At 45.3% G+C, this 21,385-nt stretch overlaps 4 protein-coding genes across 7 annotated transcripts; 1 reads left to right on the top strand and 3 right to left on the bottom strand.

Annotated features, from left to right (window-relative positions):
* Positions 1-129: 129 nt before the first annotated feature.
* ankrd54 (ankyrin repeat domain 54) lies at positions 130-5,119 on the bottom strand. The gene is made up of 9 exons (XM_075454501.1): positions 4,952-5,119; positions 4,444-4,847; positions 4,022-4,069; positions 3,835-3,933; positions 2,484-2,555; positions 2,259-2,306; positions 1,230-1,354; positions 1,024-1,131; positions 130-882 (listed from the first exon to the last, which is right to left on the bottom strand). The coding sequence occupies exons 2-9, from the start codon at positions 4,823-4,825 to the stop codon at positions 808-810; spliced, it is 957 nt and encodes a 318-aa protein (XP_075310616.1). The 5' UTR covers positions 4,826-4,847; positions 4,952-5,119; the 3' UTR covers positions 130-807.
* A 231-nt stretch (positions 5,120-5,350) lies between these two features.
* foxred2 (FAD-dependent oxidoreductase domain containing 2) lies at positions 5,351-11,069 on the bottom strand. Of its 3 annotated transcripts, none has more exons than XM_075453546.1 (10): positions 10,893-11,069; positions 10,009-10,280; positions 9,593-9,898; positions 9,248-9,499; positions 8,820-9,128; positions 8,560-8,726; positions 7,813-7,978; positions 7,165-7,391; positions 6,900-7,070; positions 5,351-6,189 (listed from the first exon to the last, which is right to left on the bottom strand). In XM_075453546.1, exons 2-10 carry the CDS (start codon positions 10,221-10,223, stop codon positions 5,954-5,956), a joined length of 2,049 nt encoding a protein of 682 aa, XP_075309661.1. In that variant the 5' UTR covers positions 10,224-10,280; positions 10,893-11,069; the 3' UTR covers positions 5,351-5,953. The 3 variants fall into 3 exon arrangements, with proteins under 3 accessions (XP_075309661.1, XP_075309662.1, XP_075309663.1); XM_075453547.1 differs by having other exon boundaries at positions 10,009-10,259; XM_075453548.1 differs by having other exon boundaries at positions 10,009-10,226.
* hmox1a (heme oxygenase 1a) lies at positions 10,794-14,283 on the top strand. 2 transcript variants are annotated; one of them, XM_075453549.1, is made up of 8 exons: positions 10,794-11,540; positions 11,705-11,850; positions 12,423-12,611; positions 12,695-12,744; positions 12,873-12,984; positions 13,095-13,310; positions 13,391-13,663; positions 13,866-14,283. In XM_075453549.1, the coding sequence occupies exons 4-8, from the start codon at positions 12,695-12,697 to the stop codon at positions 14,019-14,021; spliced, it is 807 nt and encodes a 268-aa protein (XP_075309664.1). In that variant the 5' UTR covers positions 10,794-11,540; positions 11,705-11,850; positions 12,423-12,611; the 3' UTR covers positions 14,022-14,283. The 2 variants fall into 2 exon arrangements, with proteins under 2 accessions (XP_075309664.1, XP_075309665.1); XM_075453550.1 differs by lacking the exons at positions 10,794-11,540; positions 11,705-11,850 and having other exon boundaries at positions 12,127-12,611.
* A 1-nt stretch (position 14,284) lies between these two features.
* Positions 14,285-19,676, bottom strand: mcm5 (minichromosome maintenance complex component 5). The gene is made up of 16 exons (XM_075453545.1): positions 19,323-19,676; positions 18,840-18,966; positions 18,122-18,250; positions 17,867-18,039; positions 17,629-17,784; positions 17,382-17,551; positions 17,108-17,279; positions 16,905-17,016; positions 16,666-16,809; positions 16,507-16,572; positions 16,252-16,428; positions 16,044-16,156; positions 15,820-15,948; positions 15,567-15,709; positions 15,131-15,258; positions 14,285-14,597 (listed from the first exon to the last, which is right to left on the bottom strand). The coding sequence occupies exons 1-16, from the start codon at positions 19,493-19,495 to the stop codon at positions 14,496-14,498; spliced, it is 2,214 nt and encodes a 737-aa protein (XP_075309660.1). The 5' UTR covers positions 19,496-19,676; the 3' UTR covers positions 14,285-14,495.
* Between the last annotated feature and the right edge of the window lie 1,709 nt (positions 19,677-21,385).

Below are 21,385 nucleotides of genomic sequence, written 5' to 3'. Positions count from 1 at the left end.
GGTTATTCACTCTCCACAATGACAGCTACAAAGGTGTTCACATTTAATGTTGATAATGAAATGAGGATAAAAGGAAATTATAAGAAAAGCCTTCTATATCTCACCAAATCAAAGACAATATTGCATAAATATAGCCAAATATATTGATTTATTGGTTCATATCCATTTTCAACAACAATCAAACAACATCCTTTTTTTTTCTTTACAATACAGGTCACATAGAAACATAACGTGCAATAAAATAAAATAAAATAAAGAAGGCAACGATACAAATATGCAGTTGATAAGAAAACCAAAAATGCAACAGTTAAAACTGGTAAATCATTTCTCATATCACATAGCTTTTCAATTAATGGCAGGCAAATAAAAGAACACGTGTACACACAAACGCAACATTTCGACTCAAATGCTCACACTCACAAAAAAGAAAAGAAGCCATGGTCCTGCTCCACTTGCGGGTTAACGTCTGTTCTACTCGCACTCCCTTCTCAATGTATTTTATCCTTAAGGGTTTCTTTTATTCTTCAGTGCTGACGTGTGAATCACTTTTCCACCAATATTTACCCACAGTACTTGATTTTAACAGTTGAGGTCTGTTTCAATTTAACCAAGAAAACAATAACTTTGTTACCAAATAACAAGGTGTACAACTGTCCAATAAAGCAGTACTTTAGCTAAACAATAAGTTTGGAACAGGCAGTCCCAACGTAATGGTCCAACTTTTGCTTGTATGGCTGACGATAGAGAAGCAGAGGCTTGGATGGCTTGGCAAGCAGCAGGGCTTCAGCTCCATGTGCAGTTTCTCTTCTACCTATCACCCAAATTCTGCTTCTGTAGACTGAGTGATGTGAAACTGGCCAGTAAGTCTGTCACCTCATCCACCTAAAAGATCAAGAAAAAGAAAAGAAAAGAGACAATTATGCATGACAAAATGAAACAACCTCATTGTAAATCATTGGCTCGTGCACATACAATATGAAGTTACACGAGAAAAAAAAATTCAGAACCACTCGTAGCTCTCACCTGCTCTCTGGTGCGCGTGTGCTGCAGCTGAGTTGAAATGTCCTCCAGCCTCTCTTTAGCTTCACTCTGGCCCATCAGGTTCAGGTATTCTCTGAGCATCTGAATAATCTGCAAGAAAATAAGTCAGATGGACAACTCATCATTTACGAGTTTACCGGTAAGCTCGTAAAACTACTTATACGTGACAAGTTTTTCCTCTTCTCTACCTGTGTGACTTCCCCTCTCAGCGTCTCGAGGCTGCGCGAGTCTCCCTCCTGCAAAATGTTGAGCTTGGAGCGCGCCAGATGCAGCGGGGTCCTGCCAGCTCGGTCCAGGGCATCCACGCGAGCTCCTTAAGATAAACAGTAAGAAATCTCTCTCTTTGTGGTTATCAATTGACGGGTTTATAACTGCAATATGGCTGCATTGTTATGACTATTTAAGTAACTATGTTTGCAAGTGTTTTATACAGAAGAAAACTCCTGGCAGTTGGTTCAGATCGCAAGGATTAACCAAGTATTTTGTTGAACAACGACGATTGAAAATCATCTGATCCTTACTAGGTCTTAGACTTGGGTAAATACAACCCCAGATGAACAACAACACATGACAAAGAACCACCTTCAGCAGCAAAAACTCAAAGCAATCATTCTCCTTCTTAACATTCAACATGCTAACTGAGGCCTGTAGAGATGTAGCTGTTGGGTTTTTCACAGTTTCTCTGAACACTGCACAGTCTGCACAGAACTTGCTGGGATGTCCACTCCTGGAAAGATTGGAAACTGTCTTGAATGTCTTCAACTTGTGATTTATCTTTCTCTCTGTAGACTCAAAATGGTTTGGAAATGACCTTATAATACTTCCCAGATTGATTGCTTCTCTAAGATCGTTGCTGATGTCTTTCCTCCTAGGCACTGCGTTAACCCACACCTGAATGCTGCCAAAACTTCTGCTTTAATAGACCCTGTATACCGTTTAATGTCACGTATTGTCATTTTCCTGAGGTTGTATTTACCGAATTCTAAGACCTGTAAGAACCAGTTTTCTAATGTTCTGACATATAACACCTGAGAATGAAGGCGCAGTTTTTTTTTTCCCTACATGACTGTATGAGCCTCTTCTGAAGAACAGACAGCTAACCAACTCTTACATGTAGAGTTCAAAGGTATGACACCAGATCTAAAAATGGTTTCGCTTCCATTTATTGTCAGCTGACTATGGCACAAAAAAATGGAACTCTTCCACAATGGACTCACCTCCTCTCAGCAATGTGGTGATTACAGGCACGTGGTTGGTACAGGCCGCTGCAAGAACACAGGTTGAAATAAAACAAAATGCAAAAATAAGTGTGGATTTATGCGATTTCCGTGTCTGTTCAGTTTTACAGATGTGAGCCTCGAGCAGCTCAGTGAAACTGCAGTCCAACGCAACACTGACCACAGTGCGACGTGGTTTGCAGGTCACAGCGGCTGTTCCCTTACCCAGATGGAGAGGGGTGTTCCCCAGACTGTCTCGCTGGTTGGGATCAGCACCATAGCTCAGCAGCAACTGCACTGTAATGTGAGAAGAGCGTTTTAGTGAAAAGTTTATTCAATGGAAAAACGCAGATGAATTCGCTGTTGCGCAGCATCGCAAACAGCAGCCACAGCCTTGAACAATAACCAACCTCAGGGTGCATAACTCTCCTTTATTCACTCGGAGTGTACAACACAACATTTTATCATGAATACCGCGCACCAATTTGCCACTTTTTTACTATTATGCCACGTGGAACAATTAATCTGACAAAGCAACCAGGATATTAGGTATCTTCAATGCCGCACTTTAAAAACTGTCGAGTCTCACGTCTCTCGTCGTCACTTTTGCGGGGCGTGTCTTAAAGTGTTAGTTCGCCATTTTGCACATTAAGCCCTGTTTGGGGGTATTCTGGGATGAGTTAGAGATGTTCTGATCACAATTTGGACATTTGGTGCTGAACGGAGCATTTAGGTATCCACTGCTGCAGCCCCCCCACCTTTGCATTGAGTCAATGACCACTCAAGCAAACAATCATAAAACGGCATTAAACTTTCGTTTGCAGAGACATGAAACTCACCGTGTGGTCTGTGGTGGACAGCGATACGTTGGCTCGAAAATCACCGCAAAATACGCTTCCAGAGAAGTTATATTACCATTATTGCCCGTCTTCATTGATTTGTATTGGTTTGACTAGTATTACTCCGCGCGCTGTATGTCGCTGGATGTCTTGCTGCTGCTATTCAACGGTGTCCGGAAAAATAGGTCCACCAAATGCTTAAACAACTGTTAGAAGGCACATTTCACTGCGATTTTCGGGTCAATTTATCGCTGTCCACCGCTGACCACACGGTGAGTTCCATGTCTTTTCAAACGAAAGTTTAATGCCGTTTTATGATTGTTTGCTTGAGTGGTCATTGACTCAATGCAAAGGTGGGGGGGGCTGCAGCAGTGGATACCTAAATGCTCCGTTCAGCACCAAATGTCCAAATTGTGATCAGAACATCTATAATTCACCCCAGACTACCTAAAAACAGGGCTTAATGTGCAAAATGGCGAACTAACCCTTTAATAAAGGCTGAGGAACATTAACGGGCAAGCGATCAGTCTCTGAATGACATAATCCCATCCCATTTAACATACTCATAAAGCCATTAATGTCAAGCATCTTGTGTGTGAAAAGGCCTTGTGATTGACACTGCAATTGACATGGAAAAGTGACCAGGTCGCTCATTCAGACATGAAGCTGACACGATCAGTCACAGAGAGGTGAATGGAGAGGGGTCGAGTGTCTGAAATGGGCGGTCACCGACCTACCAATGCCATCATTGCCATTGCAGGAGGAGAAATGAAGAGCTGTCCTTCCCTTGTCATCTGCCGCACAGGGGTCTATGTCATCTTGCAGGATCTTTCGCACTGTTGAAAATAAATGAACTAATTAATTAATCATCCATTTCTGACGCCACTTGCGAGGCCATTTGCTGCATCAACCCACCACTCGTACCTGTGTCAATATCGTTGCTGTTGGCTGCTTCCCTCAGTCTTTTCGCAGCTGTGGAGATAAGATATTCAAAATGACAGGGATGTAAATGCTGCTTTATGATGTCACGAACAGGACAGAGCAAAGAGAGGTGGAATTTACAGGAACACTTGCTGTTAAGTGGGGTTAATGAGCAACTGGCATCATAATAGCACATTTAAATCACAGTTATTGGCTTAGATACACGATTCTAGACAGTAACCTGATGTCATATGTTGAATTACATAGTACCACAGTTTAGTCAGTTATATCTTTACTGTCTGGGTTGATCCACATTACAATATATTCTAATGTAACGAGTTCATACTATAAGAACTAACCACGTACACGTGGAATATCGTACACACAAATGTCATGCTTATATTTCAAATGATCTGTATCCTCACCATAAATATCTTTACCAATAGGACCGACGCCCCGCACAGCTCGGTGGTGCCGCCTGGCCCTACTCCCGGTCATCTTCCCCAGCTTGCTCGCTACACCACCCGGGCCAAGCTCCCCACGTCCGGGCTCCCACAGCAAGTGCAGGTACCTGAGTTCTTTGTCGTCTCTCTGTCCGACTCGGCCCAGCACCACTTTGCCCTCCCCTATCCCACTTATACCAAAACCGACAGCAGCGCCAACGTCGTCCATCCTCTCCCCTTGGCACCGCTGCTCTCCGTCATCCTCTTCCCGGGTCTCCCCTTCGGGTCCCCGCTCCAGCACGTACTCCCCTTCGGTGCTGGATCGGTCATTGTCCAAGGCAACAACAGGTCTCCACCCGTCCATATTTGATGGTTTTCTTGGGGAGCTGTTTTTTTACATAACACTCTGTAATCACAACTCCTGCCAAACCTAAAAGGAAATACAGCCTTCAACAGAATAAGGAGCCTAGTTTGAATATGGTGCATGTACCGTCAGTGGTGCCTGGGTCCATTGAACGGGGCATCGACGAACAAATTCTCACATAAAAGTCTTTCCATCATTAATAATTTGAAGTATTCAGACAGCAGATACCATCGCCTTCCGTCACCAAGATGTCTCCTGCTTTACATGTTCCATATCACCGTGTGAGAGTAGTAAGAAGCGCCACCATTGCACAGCCAGCAGCTCCAGAGAAATAACGGCCAATCACATTTCGCGTTGTTAATTTGCTGCTGTCCAATGGTGTCAATGCAACGAAGCAGCCAATCAAAGAGTCTCTGTGGTGGACCAATCAGGGACCAACTATTTCTCTGGGCATGCGTTCCGTGAAAAACAATAACATTAAAGAAACATATCCATTAGAATTGAAAAGTCAAGCTTTGCCTTCCCTCTTCCACATACGTTTAATGTAAAAAATAGCAATGTATAATAACATTTGGCACCCCACCTCAACCCATATAACTTTTCATAATATGAAAATGGCACTGTGCAGTGGATATAAATTTGTGAGGGAACAACATGGGAGCTCCCAAGGGACAATGTGCCTTTCCAGTGATAGGCAGTGGTTTCCATCCTCCAGGTTTTAACCCCACGAAGTCACGTGATAAACCTTAAGGGGTAGAGGATGATTAGCATAAGAGGACATGCGTAAAGTCTGGCTTATTTTTTTTGTTGACATTTTTACAGTCATCACCTCGACAAACTTTTTCATGGCCCCTAAACTTAGTCAAGACAAAGAAAAAAAGTATTTGGTTGAGATAATCAAGTGGTAGACATATTCATATTGTAATGATACATCGTGTGAAGAAATTGCTGGTTTGTTTTTTTGTTGTTTTTTTAAGGTACCAAGCCAACAGAGGTTGGAAACCACAGATACCCAGGACAGTGTTCTGTCCAAATATGTTGGTCTCATGGAGGAGATGACTATGGGTAATGGAGGTAGCAATTTTAGGAGACTTAAACAGCATCATACAACTGAAACAGGAAAAACAATCATAAGTCAAGTTGCAGTCCTGAAGACATGGCTGCACCAGCTGGTGCCAGGTATTTGGGCAATGCTGGGTTAGCTCCTGATGTGCCAGCATCATTTTGCTCAGCTGTCCTCAATTCAGCCTCATAAACCGGCTGCCGGAGCTGACTGTTGCGAGGGACCCCCAGCTGGTTCAAGTATCCCTGCTGACAAAACAGTGGCGGCTTACGGTGAGTGAGGGCTGAGTGGAAACACGATTCTGAAAGATAAGAGGATAAACAGACAAACTACCATCAGAAACATCCCAGCATCACAAGTGTGGTTTAGAGAAGTGCAAACTGAAGGATTGTACAACACCCGAAAAATATGTTCCAGTGTGGAGTTAAATCTGAAATCTTTTGAATAATGCTCACTTTCAGGGGGAAAAACAGCTGTCGTCAACTTTCCCAGGACTCTTTAAATCTGCTTTCAGACACTGTCCAACACAAACCCAAAAATAAACCCCCCAAATATTCAAGATGTCCACTCTTTCTTTCTAACTTTGTTCTGCCAATCCAACATCAAATCCTCTGCATTCGCCGTACCTCAGCGTGACGTTGAAACTCCCCTGCTTTTTGCCTTGCCATCAACAGCAAACTCTCATCACAATCAGGGATCTAGTTCATTAAAAGGGATTTCTCTATGAGAGGGTCACTTGAAAAATTGAGGAATGTGTTTATTATTGGAAATCAATGTGTTTTCTGGTGTGTTGACTGGATTATTACAGGGAGTTTTGCTGCCCAGCCATCCTTCTAAAGTGTGTGAGTGTTGAGCAAGTCACGTAAACCGTTCAGAATCTCAAATGTGAAATCAAAGTGTGGTTTGAGTCGTTAGTTGATTCCTAACTCACGAGTGGTCATAGTTTTGCAAATCATCAGCCAGTAGGGCTTTACAGATACGGTTTAAATCCAGTCACGTTGCACGTCTTACCTGCATAGAAGGCCCTGAGGTCAGTCTGGACGCAGCGCTCCAGGAAGCGCCGCAGGGGCTGGATGTGAGACAGAGGACCGTCCCATTCTGTGAGGAAGTCCTCAACCATGTGATGAATCGCCTTGGGCCGTGGTAAGGGCCAGCCATGGCTGCGCGTCTTCATTTCTTCCTCTGAGGGAAGAAAAAAAAAAAACGAGCCTGCGTTAACAACTTTGACTCCTAAAAAAGTACAACGACTTCTAAAGGTAGCAGCGCTTTCACTCACCAGTAGGGAGTCTGTCATAGTAGTATAACACCGGGTGCAGAAAGTTGGACTGCCACGCTTTGGTCCAGTCTGTTTCTGCCCTGCCACGTCCCAGGTAGTCCATCTTCTTTTTCCCGTACTGCATGACTAACACTATCAGTCCATGGTTGGAAATTTGGTGGCCAGACAGAGAGGAGAGGTCGGGCAAAGCCTGGAGCAGGAACTCTTCAACATACTCACAGTGAGAGCTGAGAGTCAAGAAGAGAGAGCAGGAAAAACATATGAAGTTTTTTCTTGATCCTTATTTTCCCCTAACACAGATCTGGAAGGTAAATAAGGGAAAACTATATATTTCCTAGTTGTTAATCCATTCCTCTTTGACATTCAGCAAAGGTTGAAGTGGTATGGGTGTCTGTTGCCTTCTGGGCTAAAATCCTTTGACGGGATGAGGCCATGTGGGTGACAGGCTGTTCAGTTGCTGGGAGTGTGCGAGGGATTCGGGATAAAACCAGGACCACGAATAAGAAGGTGCTGGAGTACAGCGGTTATTCAGGGCACGTAACATTAAAACAATAACTGACCGCGGGGAAGAGCTGATGAATAAAAGAGCAGCTGGGAAAAGCAGATGATATCTAGTGTTATACAAAGAGAAAAAGAGCAAGCGCTTACCCATGAAGAAGTATAACATCGCCAAGCACCTCGAACATTTGGTACGGCCCCGAGGCCTCGCCGACTCGCTTCAGAATCCAGGACTGCAACTGCGTTGTCAACAGTTTGGTTGACGGCCACGGGTTGCCGTGGTAACGGTGTTCAAGTACTCGATGTACAGCTCGGGCTGAGGCAGAAAGTGCAAGTAATTTTTTTTTTTTCCAACATCTGGATTGCATGTAGAACCTGTGCTATTCGACTGATCAGGCCTTATGAGCTGCAGATCAAATCCCGCAGAAATGAGCTGGAAACATTTTCCAAACTGCGATTAAACCTAAATCTGTAATGCGTTGATTCACTCAAGCCCTTTTCTTTAACAAGAGACAAGTTCGAAGAGACGATTTTTAAGCGTCTCTTCCAAGTTTGGAGAGAAGCAACAGTGTTCCGGAAGATTCTACAACCAGTAGATCGATCGGTGAGGGTGTCAGAATTGGGTGCAGACTGGAATATGATGCTATTTAGATTCAGATTCTGATTTAGACTTCTGCATCAGATTTCAAAGGTTTATATTTTCTAAATACAATGAAGTGGTTCAGTGAAGACCAACTTTTTTTTTTTTTTGTCTCTGTTTGAACAAAGCTTCAAACAAATAAACACAAAACAGTTTTTAATTTCATTACAGATTTGAAATGAAACTTTTCCAGAAATGAGGTTTGTACACCAATATGTTGGTTTCCTCGAAATAACCACCACATGTTGGACTTTCACCTGTGTAACGGAATCCGTGGACGAAGCCGCCCGCGGACGCGCGGTGGTCTCTGGAGTGAGAGGCGGTTCCCAGCACAAACAAATCGGGCGTGTTGTTTCCTTCGTACCAGGCCGTCACCCCCGGCAACCTCCCTTTGGCATTTTCACTGTTTGGCGGGCAGGCAGAGCTGGAGAGATTTTTGGTTTTTTCAACATCAACTTTTGTCATTCATTGAATTCTTTGTAATGTGATCCAATGAGCATGTTGTCTTAATTCATACCCGTCAAATATGCTGAAGTTGAATCGGAACCCAAGACATCGGATCACGCGGTCGTAGGGTTTTCGCATGGGAAAGTTGTCGATGTGGTGCCCCGGAAGCTCCTCTCGGGTCACATCAGAACTGTTTTTCGTGTTTACGTACTTCTTTAAAGTCAGATACAGCCGCCCCCTCTTCTCTTTCTTCTCTCCGCCGGATCTCTTCCGGCCTTGCTCCTTTTGCCGAGCGATAACTATTTTCTCCAGGCGTGCCTCCACCAGTCCATCAAGGGACTTGAGCTGGTATGTGTCAATGAGCTCGTTATTAACAGCTCTGCAAAACAAAACAGAAGTAGTGGCTTGGTTTTATTCTGTTGATTTCATTTAGCATAAAGTTAACTGATAAAAACTAATCACGGAATTATCTTTGAAAGCGTTCTCACTTTACTGTACCTTAGATCTCCAACATAATGCGTCTGCCAGGCCAGTCGAACAGGGCTGGAGCTGAGCATGTGCACTCGACTCGCTCTTCCTAAGACGCTCTGGGCTGTTTCAAAAGCAGAGTTCCCCTTTCCCAGAATCAGCACAGCCTGGTCCTTGTAGTCGTCGGGGTTAGTGGAGATGGACTCGTAGCCCTCAACCAGATCAGAGCCGACAAACTCCACCTTCTGAGGTACCCACAAACCTGTGGCCACCAGCAAGACGCTGAAGGAAGGAGGACAAAAGTACAACACAATGCAGTCCACAGTCCAAACCCATCCAGAATTTTCATCTTTGGTACAGAGTGTCATGAATTACCTGCACATATAGTCTGATGCATGCTGGTCAGTGAGGATGTAGCTCCTCTCTGTGGCTGACTGCACGGCCCTGATCCTTCCGATGTCCACACCGTACTGTACCTCCAACCCGAGCTCCTTCACAAACATGGACAGGTAGAGAGGGAAGGCGTCTGCCGGCGGGTAGAACTCACTGCTCACTCTTTTGAACAGGAGGTCGGGTTTGTCGCTCAGCAGCGAGTTCCAGTCGTGCCGCAGGTTGAATTCTCGGTTCTGCCTTCCCGTGTGGATCTTGTTGATGCTTATGAGCTTCCTGTGCCGGGGATACCTATAGAAACACAAGCCGGAGCATTGAAAAAAAAGCCTCGTTTCGAAGATGAAGCAGGGGAGCCAACGTGTCAAATTGTCATTAGAGAAAGCTTTTGCAAAGTGGCTCACTTGTTGAAGAAGCTGCCAGGCCCTGAGTTCCTCTCCAAGATTATGTAGTCTCTTCTAGCCTTGGAGAGGAAGTATCCCATCTGCAGTCCTGCAGGGCCAGCGCCGAGCACACAGTAGTCATAACGGTGGGTGCCATTGTGGTGGCGCTCATCGGAGGAGGTTATGACAAAGCCAATCAGGGTGAATAGGATGAGACACGGAAGGCTCGGCTCCATAACCTGCTGGACACGCAGCGACGATGTGTGACCTTACTGTAACATTGATAGATAAGGCTGAAAAACAAATACATGGATAATAACAATAAAAATATGGACATTTACACACTTTGAAAAGTGTAGCAACACAACATCTCTCAAACTGGCCTTTCATTCGACATTTGAGCCACAACATAAGACTGTGCGTGTATCTGGGGTCAAAATAATGAAGAAAATTTGGGATTTACATGCAAAAAAGGATCTCCCAACACTATTTCCCAAACCTAGCTGTGTTACTGACTTACTTCACCCCCCCCAACATATGTGAGCGTTCGGGCCATGAAGGGGCAGCTTGCGTCAGGCGGCACGCAGAAACTCGATACACCAGAGCATATGTTCAACTTCAGCTCCTAAACTAGAAACCCTATTATGACACAAAGGCTGACAAGAAGAAAACTGCTAGGCTTTAGTGAGCTGAAAGAGGCGAACCGGTGCTCGGAGACGGCAGGAGGCTGAGGACGTGAACCCCCCCTTCTTCCTCCTCCTCCTCCTCCTCCTCCTCCCGGCTCTCCGTGAACTCTCCAGCCGACGTTATAAAACCCTGCTGAGGATGCGGCGGCTGCCGTCGCGAGCCAGATGTGAGGTCGGCTAACGTTTTATAACACGGAAACATGGAGACCAGTACGTTACCTTTTTAGAACAGCCGGTGCCGCACGCGCAACATTGGGGGGTTTGAAAGTGTCGGTGCCGCTACATGCTTACTATCTGGCATTTTAAAGCGCGTTTGAGTTTAGTATGTGGGCTCCTAAGTAAAGCTGCACTAGCACAACCCACTTCCCCCGCCGGATGATAAAAACCAATAATGGAGTGCTGCTTGCATAAGGGGGCGTGAAAACGCCACAGAGCAGGGTAGAACAGAGGAGAATAATAGGTGTCCATGTCATATCTCTTATTGTCTCAATGGCTGTTTAGAGCTGTAAAAAAAAACAAAAAAAACAAACACATTATTTGTGACTAATGTGGTTCCTCCTTTAAAAATGACCGAATAAGCGTGTTTAACGTTCCTAAAGTAATATCTGCACTTTCTCTTTTATCGTAAACAAAACAACAAAGTCTATCACGGTTGAGGTCTGATAACATATTCATCCTGACTGTACGTAATGTAACGTTATATTCTAAAGGTTTGTGTCAAACTCTGCGTATGTATGCGAACATCCTGTTAAGGGGACCACACTCCAAAAAGGAATCCTCGTTTCTGGGAGTTTCACTGTGAAAACTAGTGTCCCGAAAGAAAAGGAAAGCCATGCTCTGACCTACATCCAAGGAATTTGTAACAAGGTACTACGGTTTTCACTGTTTATACTGCTTATATGTCTTTTTTAAACTATGTTTTCCTCCATTTTCTTCAGCAGTCAGCAAACATTTCGACCTCTTCTGCATTTGAACTTTACATTCTCCAAAAAGGTTCTGAGTTATGTTTTTTCTTCTTCTTGTTTCTCCAGATCTCCCTGTGTAACGGAGCCTGTATAACTTCAAATAACACACATCTTCGTGTCCCACGTCTTGGCAGTCAGGGGGGGGGGAAGTAAACATTCTTACCAACATACATCATACACTCTGTTTCCAGAGAACTCCCTATGGTTTAAATGTAAGTGGGTTTTGTTTGTTTTTTAAACACAAAATTTGATATGCCATGCCTCAAATCACCTTTATGAGACATGGGGCCACATCACACTCCTCATTCTCCCAGGGGCCAGACTGACATAAGTGCCTGGTCTGCACACAGATCTTGTGTCCATTTGAAGCCCCTCTGCTTGTGTTTTGGTGGATTAGGGCTACGTGCATCTACCATCTAGTAGATGTACTTAGAAACCTAGGTGTATGATAAGGAAAAGCATCAAAAGTAAAATTGGGCTGCTTATCATGCACCCTGGTACTTTTAATCACTTTCATACTTGCATTATATTGTACAATTCTGGCATCTCTTCAGTGCATGTCAGCAGTCATTTGATGTGGAGCCAGTATAGTAGTCTGTGATATTTAAAAAGCTTTACACTGTCTTCATCTACAAATCAGTGAGAGGAAAGAAGGAGCATAAAGGAGTTTAAAAAGACGATACTTCAATACTGCTCTGAGTAAACTTCTCTATAAGTTAAGATGAACTATTGAGCAATGTGAGCTGATGATTTCTGCCTCATCATGTTTTGATGACTTCGCCAGCATGGGCTCAGATCTGCCTCGTCATGTGAAGCTACAGCAAGTAACATGACGCAGCAGTCGCACTTCCCCTTTGCCCGAGCAGCCACAGGATCGAGCCTGTATAAAAGAGGCAGGAGAGAACCGAGAGGCCACAGCTGACCCCGGTCACACAGAGGCGAGAACTCCAGCCCGCACAGAGAACCGACGAACGTAAGTAAAGATTGTTGGAAGGTTTATTTGCGCTGAATGCACTTTAAACCATCCAAATTAACTGTTTAATGTGATCTGAACAGATGGAGACCAAGAAGAGCGCAAGGAAAAACGATACGGGGGACGCTGGCAGGTATGACAGTGTGTCTCAAAGCTTGTTTTTTTTTTTTTTTTTTTAAGAAAAAGAAAGAAATCACTAAAAAAAAAAAACTTGGTTTTCTGACTTTTTGTGCTTTTGCTGTGTTTGCCGTCTGCCCGCAGTGATTTATCCGAGCTGATTAAAGCCGCCACTAAGGACAACCACGTCAGAGCTGAAAACACACAACTGATGCTGAGTTACCAGAAGGGACAGATCACACTGCCACAGTACAAAGTAAGGCGATCATCCTCACAGATCATACACTTCCTCTTCCGCTCATGGGACTTTTTTCCCCCCCACACATTGTCGAGAAAAGTGGATATTGATCCCGATGCCTCCACCAGGTCCTGCTTTGCTCCCTCTACGAGATCTACAAGGCTCTAGAAGAGGAGATGGACAGAAATTCTTCCCATCCAGCTGTTGCACCGATATACTTCCCTCAGGAACTTGCCCGCCTGGATTCACTGGAAAGAGATCTGGAGTATTTTTTGGGTTTAAACTGGAAGAAGAGAGTGATCGTCCCTGCAGCCACACACAGATATGAACAGAGGCTACGAAAGGTAGATAAGATCCTTTGAAATGATCCGTAAATCCAAATATGCAAACCGACTTCTCATTCATTCATTTTTTTTTCTTCCAGATTGGCAAATCGAACCCAGAGCTGCTCGTCGCCCACGCTTACACTCGCTACCTCGGTGATCTATCAGGCGGGCAAGTACTGGGAAAAATTACCCAGAAATCTCTGGGGCTGAGCAGCAAAGAGGGGCTGTCATTTTTCACCTTCCCTGGTGTGACCAGCCCCAACCGCTTCAAGCAGCTGTACAGGAGCCGGATGAACAGCATCGAGCTGACGGAGCGGGAGAAGGCGGCCGTGCTGGAGGAGGCCGTGTCGGCCTTCGAGCTGAACATCCAGGTGAGCAAAAAGGCGTCGAGGCACAGGTTCCCCGCGCAGACGGACAGTTTAACGTGTTGCAAACCAGTGAAAGTATTGAGAGCTGCTTCGGGTCACACTGAATCCAGCAGAGGAAGTGAAACCAACACATGCAGAACAAGCTCACTGCCGACTTGCTGATGCGCCTTTAAAATTTGTTTTTGTTTCCCCCACCTCCCCGCAGGTTTTTGATGATTTGCAGAAAATGTTGAGCGTCACAGCAGAAGCAGCGGACCAATCAAAGAGCAGCGTCCCAGCTGCCGGGTCACCCATCATGAAGTTCACCGTGGGACTGTGTCTCGCACTGGCCACGATTGGAGTGGGAATCTACGCCTTGTAGACTTTAACTGCATTCATACTGTATACTGGAATTAGCACAGATAGCACTTTACTCACTTGAAACTAAATCAAACATGAAATTCTTACCTTTTTAAAAAAAAAAAAAAAAAAAAAAAAAAATTCTATATCACTTCAAACTGCAGCCCAACTGCAGCTGGAAATTCTGAGCTTGTCATTTGTGCAAACTTCACTTATGCGCCATCTGTAACTCAACTGTGATTTGTGTTTAATAAAACAAGGCGGCAGATCAGAATTTGAGTCTAAATTACTTTTTATTTATTTATTCTTAACATGGTACAAAGATATTTCACAACATTTAAGAATGAGCAACAGTGACGCCTCTGATCCATCGTTTCAGTACAAATCCTTTTATGTTATCAGTCTCTTCCAGAATATGAAATCATTGCTGGGAAAAGAGCAGCACAAACAGAACAAAACTATTTACATAAAAAAATACAACGGAGCACAATTTGCTCTACTTGACTCTGTAGAGGACTTTCCTCTGCATGCGATGCTGAAGCTCCCCCCTCCTTAACATCAGGTGGAGGACTTTGTAGATGGCGTGCTCTGGATACTTCTGCAGATGGGATGGAAAGGGATTCAGCAATTAGATGTGCTTTTTGTTTTCCAACACCTCAGTGTTCATGTACAGTAACGAGAGATTGGTGCCGCAATTTACTGAAATATGTGCCAACGTATTTATAGTGTATGCGAAACAGTAGATAAAACTGAGTTTGTACAATCCTAGTGAGCTTTTAGAGTCGATATCTAGTACGAGCCAACAGATGGATCAACTGAGGGTCCAGATGCGTCTCTAAGGTCCTTGTCCGGCCTTTGCTGGATTTTTCTTTTTTCTGAAGGACATCATGTTCAGATACTGCACATCTGCTGTAAATTGTTATCAGGCCTGCCACTTCTTTATCCTCCACAACAGCCGTTTCACCTTGTTGGTGCAAAAATACTCACTTATATCTGTCAAACTGTTATCTTTGGCACATTTTATTATACAATTGAAGAAATGGGAGCATGGTCCTGTGTGTGCAAATGCCTTAATGCAGTGTTTTAAGTATTTTGCACATTCCGAGCCCACTGATTTATTCTCTGGCTGACCTGCTTGGTGAAGTCCTGGACGATGCTGTGCTCGGACACCTGGGAGCCGATAGCAAAGCGTCTCTTAAGCTGCTTCTCGACGCGGGAGATCATCTCCTGGTCTTCCTGAGAAGTGAAGCCCTCCACTCCTACACGGTGAACGAGGAAGGGAAGATGTCAACGTCAGGAGGCGCATAGATGGCATCCAGTGAAAAGACATGCTCGGCTGAGCTTTACAGTAAATTACAGGCTGGATAAAGCCGTCTTTCCCTCTGGAGAATCGTTCCACCTCAATAATATCAATTAAAGGTTTAACTAAGTTCTTCACTGTGATGCTACCTGCTTTACACAGTACGTAGTTTTATATCATATTATAGAAAAACTTAAATTAAATAAAACATCAGATCATAAAAGGCGGCATGCTGAAATAAAACTTTACATCACATAAAACACACACCTGAGAGGCTTCCAGAGAGCGCAGCGTCCAGTGTGGACACCTGGAAGAGTCTGAGGGCCTCGTCCACCTCTTCTTCTCCAGCCACAGCCTGCAACTTCATCTTAGCAAGGGACTCTGCGATGCGTACCACAGCCTCCAGCTGCCTGAAGGTGGGATAAAAAAAAAAGAGAGGAATGATTACTTTAGGCTGTCAAATGTAGAGGAAAACATACATCTTCAACACCGGCTTGGAGGCGAGGAGTAAGAAACATACCTGACGGTGATGGGGATGGAGGCTCTTTTGTCCATCTCCCTTTCGTGCTCTCGTGCGCCGCTCCTCATCACCACGTATCTGTTCTTCAGCTTCTCAGCGGCCGACGCAGAGAGCCGAGGGCCACATTTACTGTGAGCAAACGACCAAAATAACAGACGTGAGCACATGATCGCGAACTGTAACCTTCCCGCAGAGTCATGGTGCACTGATACAGGCAGACTCACACTCTGGCGTAGGCGATGTACTTCTTAAACGTAGCCAATGGAATCTCTCCCTCGACGCCCTCAGTCTGCGTCTGAGCGCTCAGGTGAACGTTCATGACATGGCGGGCCAGCGTCTACAACAGGTCCGAGGAAACACAATACAGCACATTCAATGTTCACATTCCTGACGACTTCAGGATGTAAAGCAGCAAAGTTCCAGCCTCCTTACCATGTCCCTCTGATGGTCATGCTGGTCTTTGATGATGAAGATCATATCGAAGCGGGACAAGATGGTGGGCATGAAGTCGATGTTGTCCTCCCCCTTTGTGTCGTCCCAGCGGCCAAACACAGAGTTGGCCGCAGCCAGAACGGAGCAGCGAGAGTTCAGGGTGGTGGTGATGCCAGCCTATGAGGAGTCCAGAGGTCAGTTTACCCCGTTTAAGACTGCGACAGTTATATTACGCCTTCTTTAAATGGGCTATACCTTAGCTATGGAGATGGTCTGCTGCTCCATGGCCTCGTGGATTGCCACTCTGTCATCCTCTCTCATCTGACAAATAAAAAAAAAAGCGCGGCTATGACTTTAAATGCGGGCAAGAAATAAACAGAAACACTCAACTCATAGCTCAGTTTTATGCCTTACCTTGTCAAACTCGTCAATGCATACTACTCCCCCATCCGCCAGCACCATGGCTCCTCCCTCCATGATGAATCCACGAGTAGTGGGGTCCCTGAGCACGGAGGCAGTCAGACCAGCTGCGCTGCTGCCCTTTCCTGAGGTGTAAACCTGCGAGGAACAGAGTCACGGCTGAGCATCGCAGGCTATTATAAGAAAACTCCCGTTCTTGTTGCACAAATCAGCCTTGGAGATTGAATAATTACCCCGATAGGCGAGCATCTCTCCACAAACTTAAGCAGCTGAGACTTGGCTGTACCGGGATCTCCGAGCATCAGCAGGTTGATGTCGCCCCTACGAGTGAGTCCATCAGGGAGCCTGACGACCGAGAAAACCAAACCGTTAATGAAGTTTTTTTGGAAGGAAAAGAAAAGATAAAAAAGGCCAAAGGCAGCTTTTGTAGCCTCACCTCTTTCTCGAACCTCCAAAGAGCAGACATGTAATGGCCTTTTTCAGATCGTCGCTGCCGTAGATGGAAGGAGCTATCGACTGCGCCAGAGAGTTGTAGATGTTAGGAGAAGCAGCAAGAGCTCTCAACTCCTCTTCCTCCTGAGGAGTCACGGATCCAGTAGTGCCACGACCTGGAAGAGACCATGGAGAAATATATTGTAAAAATCACCCACAGATGGCCGAAAATGTATCCAACTGACACGTGAGCACATGAACAGGAAAAAACTAAATACCTGCTCCTTCGGTGTCCATCTGGATGCCGACCACTCGCAGGTAAGATGCACGAATTCCCACACCGATGCCCTTTTCTTTGCCTTTGGGCCTTGCAGCGGCCACCTTTTTGATAGAGTAGATACCCATGATGGTCACCCTGTTGCCAGGCACCACACGGTCACACAGATACCTGCGAGAAGAGGGAAATGAGTAGAGAAAAACCCAGGAGCGTGACAGCGGAGCGCAGATGTCGGAGGTGTCCTCTACCTGTCGCTGTAGAGCTGCAGGTGACGGGGCATCTCCCCGTGTGGCACAGCATCCGGAGCCTCCTGCAGGCGGAGCGTCTGGAAGTCCACACAAACGCAGCGGTCCGGGATGATGAAGTATGGGTCCACGGGACACTTCACTCTGCCGGCATTCTCACTGAGGAAAGCCAAAACTTGTTTGAGCGCATGGCGCTTGACAAGATTGAGCAGACAGAGTCATTCCTCTTGTTGGAACTCACCTGTTGCACTTGCGCGGCAGAGCGTAACCCTGCAGGCCCGGAGGCAGAGGGATGTTGTTGAGGACGGCACGGCAGCCGCGACACTGAAGGCACACCTTGGTGGCCTTCGCCCTGACCCCCGTGGCCGAGATGATGATGCCGTGGACCTTCACCAGACGAGACACCTGCTCCGACTGCAAAAGATGACAACAAAATAAAAGTGACTCGACTGTGTGCAACGACAACAGCGTGAGCCGCAGAGAGGTCGGTGGGTACCTTGAGGCTGCGAATGGAAGCATGATGCGCGTCACTCTTCACCATGACCTGGATGTCCTGTACGGTCTCCTCCCCCGCGGGCCGGGGACGAGTCACTTCGTCCGCTACCTCCTTTGCAGCTTCCTCCAGCTGTGGATTCAAACCATTTATTAGCAAACTGCAATGATGATGACTAAAGCCAAGAGTGGAGAACCAACTCAACTGTTAGCTTCCCCAAACTAGGAGGAAACGTATGAAGCACCACATGCATAGGGAGAGCCCTTTGCCTTTTAGAACTGCAGTATTAACTTAAATCAGGTGTCACTGCTGCCCTCTTTGGGGAACCTACAGCCGTTGCTGTAGAGTTGCTCGTTTTCTCCTCCGGGGATATCTTAGCCGAGATATAGATGTAATTTATTGCAAGACAGAAGATGGCTGCCATCTACAACTTGACCACTGGATGTCCGTAACTGCAACACTCTGATCCTTTAAGTTCACGGCTTGTTGTGTTAAATCAATATGCTACCTTCTAATAGCCAAACGAGCCGATGGCAACCCATTCTATTGTAGTTCGGACATCATTACACTGTAGCAACATGTCCACTTACAGAGGTTGGACATTACTATGTGCTATGTTCTATCAACCCACGTTGGATTTTGAAATCGGGGCTGGCGAAGTTCCTCCTGCTTTTCAGGTGGGAAATCTAACTGTCAGGGACATTCCTAGCAGAACACTTACCAATGGCAGGTTCTCAGTAGGCAGCTTGTAAATACAGTCGGACAGATCCTCGTCAAAGCTGGCAAGGTCCTCCATCTCCACCTCCACCCAGTACTCCCCCAGGGTGTAATGTCGCTTCAGCTCATCTCTGATTGAAATGATAGAAATATGAATGGGAATGTGGCATTTAAAGCCAAATTTCATAGAACACTTTCATAGAAAAATCAGCAAACAATGGCGGACTGGTTCATCATTATCCTCATTTAGGGCTCATTAGACGAAGACTGTCAAAGTAGAGTTTTCTTTTGGGGGCTTCAGAGGCCCCGACTTCAAATGTCCAAGTGACCCATCCAAATATCCATCACACAGTACAACTCAGCCGTATTACGAGCGGCCTTCTGTTTCCCCAACATGCGTTTTCTTTTGTAGCTCTATCCTCTTTCTTCTATGTAGCAAACGCTTATACAGTCACCAAACGGGAACCCCGTCACAGTTTTTCCTTACCTGTATTTAAATGTGAAGCCGGTGCGGTCCGTCCCCACTCTGAACTGGCGGAGGAATTCACGGAATCGCTTCTTGATCTGGGTGCGCTTCAGTCCACCTTCATCCCCGCCGGGCCCCTCTCCACCTCCGAAGCTGTCGCTGAAATACACTCCGGGGTCGTCAAAGCCAGACATGCTGCAGCGGCTCGGTGAACGCGACGGCGAGACGAAAAACTGAGCGTGAAAACGACTTTTTTGTTCAGACGAACAAAAGCTAGAGTTCGTGGTAAAGTGCTCGCAACAAAACTGAGGAGATACTCCGTTTCGCGGTAAAAACTCAACCTCTTCCTGTCCGTTTCCCGCGAGCCGTGTTCTCGCGACGCGCCCACAACGTCGTGTGATTGGCTAAGAGAAAGACTGCTTCTTTCTATTGGCCAGACAGTCTCTTTGGGAGGGGCGCCGAGTAAGTGAAGGTGGAGCTCATGAGGAGTGATGGCGCGAAAAAGACAACGCAGGGAGGAGCTACAGAAGCATGGCAGGAGCAGCAGTAGTGTGCCGCAAAGAAACACGAATGAAATGACAAAGTGAAGTTTATGAGCACAGTGGAAACAGTTTACTCAATGCACCGTGCTGCTTTTTAAGGAGCCGTATTGAACTGAACGAAGAGCAGCAATGTTGTTTGAATAAAATGGGCCAGTTTTTTCTATGTGAAATATGATCAGATATCCTCTTTCAGTATTGAAAAATCCCTGTAGTTTATACCTGGACTTGAAGTTAGACATCAGATTGACAACAACACATGACATAAAACATTGGGTCTCTATTGAACAAAAATTAAGCCATTAATGCAGGAGCGGTCTGATGCTTACTCTTCCATAGGAACCCAGTGAAAGCAGCAGTGAAGTGCTGCTAATGACATGTATTTGATTAACTGATCATGAGTGAGTGCCTCCATGAAAACAGAAGTCTTGTCAGTGGCTGGTCTGCAGCATTCAGGTGTGTGTTCACACAATGCCGAGGAAGAAAGACATCAGTAATGATCTTGGAGAAGCAAAAATCGCTGCCCATCAATCTGGGAATGAGGCCATTTCCAAAAATTTTGGAGTCTATCATTCTACTGTGAGAAAGATTATTCATAAGTGAAAAACACTCTAGACAGTTTTAGACAGTCTTCCCAGGACTGGACGTCCCATCGTTTTCACCCCAAGGTCAAGACCATACAATGCTCAGAAAAACTAAAAAAAAACTAAAAAGAAAAACCAAGAGCTACATCTCACTCTACAGGCCTCAGTTCGAATGTTAAATGTTGAAGCTCATGACTGTACAATTAGAACAAGACTGAATGTGGAAGGGTTGCAGAAGAAAGCCTATTCTCTCTAAAAAAGAACATGGCAGCTGCATTTAAACAAACTACAAGACTTCTGGAACAATGTCCGTTGAACAGATAAAAGTGGTATTTAATTAAATGGTTTTTTTTACCATGTTGTAGAAATTTTCATAAGTGAGGGTAAAGAAGAGAAGAACAATGAAGCTGTCTTCTATATATTAATTTGTTGAAAGAAAGGTCCATCTGTCGTACAGAAAGCATGACGGCCTGCAGAGAAACAGACAATTGGCTGCAGCTGCAGGGAGCCATTTTATACAGGAGCTGGGCAAGATAACACAGCAGACCCTGAGAAGATTGTTTTGCCCGCACAGTGTTCATTGTTGAGCTGAGACGATCACTAATTAAACAAGCTGACCTAAAAACAGCATAAAATACAGACATTCCCCCATCTTTTGAGCTAAAACAATGCATGTTCAAATGTTCCCATCTCAAACAAAGATGGTGTGCATCATGACAAAAAAACGCATGCCAACTGCCAAGCACGGTGGTGGAGGGGTGATGATGTGTTTTTTTAGTAACCACAGGACCTGGACACCTTGCAGTTATTGAGTCCACCATGAACTGCTCTGTGTACCTAAGTATTTTTGAGTCAAATGTGAGGCCATCTGTCTGACAGCTACAGTTAGGCTGAAACGGTTAACACAGAATGTCTGAAAAAGCAAAGAACTGAGGTGTTGCAATGGTCCAGTCCAATCCAG

This window comes from Odontesthes bonariensis, chromosome 21 (assembly GCF_027942865.1).
Source record: "Odontesthes bonariensis isolate fOdoBon6 chromosome 21, fOdoBon6.hap1, whole genome shotgun sequence".
In the NCBI taxonomy this organism is placed as follows: domain Eukaryota; kingdom Metazoa; phylum Chordata; class Actinopteri; order Atheriniformes; family Atherinopsidae; genus Odontesthes; species Odontesthes bonariensis.
This window is presented reverse-complemented; position numbering and strand designations above follow the sequence as displayed.

What these genes read in the sequence shown, in the direction of transcription:
- ankrd54 (XM_075454501.1), bottom strand. Translation starts at nt 4,825, where the DNA reads ATGGACGGGTGGAGACCTGTTGTTGCCTTGGACAATGACCGATCCAGC. An exon ending in CACCACATTGCTGAGAGGAG is followed by an intron (nt 1,355 to 2,258) that starts GTGAGTCCATTG and finishes GTTTATCTTAAG; the next exon opens with GAGCTCGCGTGGATGCCCTG. An exon ending in TGAGAGGGGAAGTCACACAG is followed by an intron (nt 1,132 to 1,229) that starts GTAGAGAAGAGG and finishes ATTTTCTTGCAG; the next exon opens with ATTATTCAGATGCTCAGAGA.
- foxred2 (XM_075453546.1), bottom strand. Translation starts at nt 10,223, where the DNA reads ATGGAGCCGAGCCTTCCGTGTCTCATCCTATTCACCCTGATTGGCTTT. An exon ending in CCTGGCAGCTTCTTCAACAA is followed by an intron (nt 9,899 to 10,008) that starts GTGAGCCACTTT and finishes GTGTTTCTATAG; the next exon opens with GTATCCCCGGCACAGGAAGC. An exon ending in CCTCAGGGCCTTCTATGCAG is followed by an intron (nt 6,190 to 6,899) that starts GTAAGACGTGCA and finishes CTTATCTTTCAG; the next exon opens with AATCGTGTTTCCACTCAGCC.
- hmox1a (XM_075453549.1), top strand. Translation starts at nt 12,695, where the DNA reads ATGGAGACCAAGAAGAGCGCAAGGAAAAACGATACGGGGGACGCTGGC. An exon ending in GATACGGGGGACGCTGGCAG is followed by an intron (nt 12,745 to 12,872) that starts GTATGACAGTGT and finishes GTCTGCCCGCAG; the next exon opens with TGATTTATCCGAGCTGATTA. An exon ending in ATGAACAGAGGCTACGAAAG is followed by an intron (nt 13,311 to 13,390) that starts GTAGATAAGATC and finishes TTTTTCTTCCAG; the next exon opens with ATTGGCAAATCGAACCCAGA.
- mcm5 (XM_075453545.1), bottom strand. Translation starts at nt 19,495, where the DNA reads ATGTCTGGCTTTGACGACCCCGGAGTGTATTTCAGCGACAGCTTCGGA. An exon ending in CTGCAGCTCTACAGCGACAG is followed by an intron (nt 17,552 to 17,628) that starts GTAGAGGACACC and finishes CTCTTCTCGCAG; the next exon opens with GTATCTGTGTGACCGTGTGG. An exon ending in AGAGATGCTCGCCTATCGGG is followed by an intron (nt 16,810 to 16,904) that starts GTAATTATTCAA and finishes TGTTCCTCGCAG; the next exon opens with GTTTACACCTCAGGAAAGGG.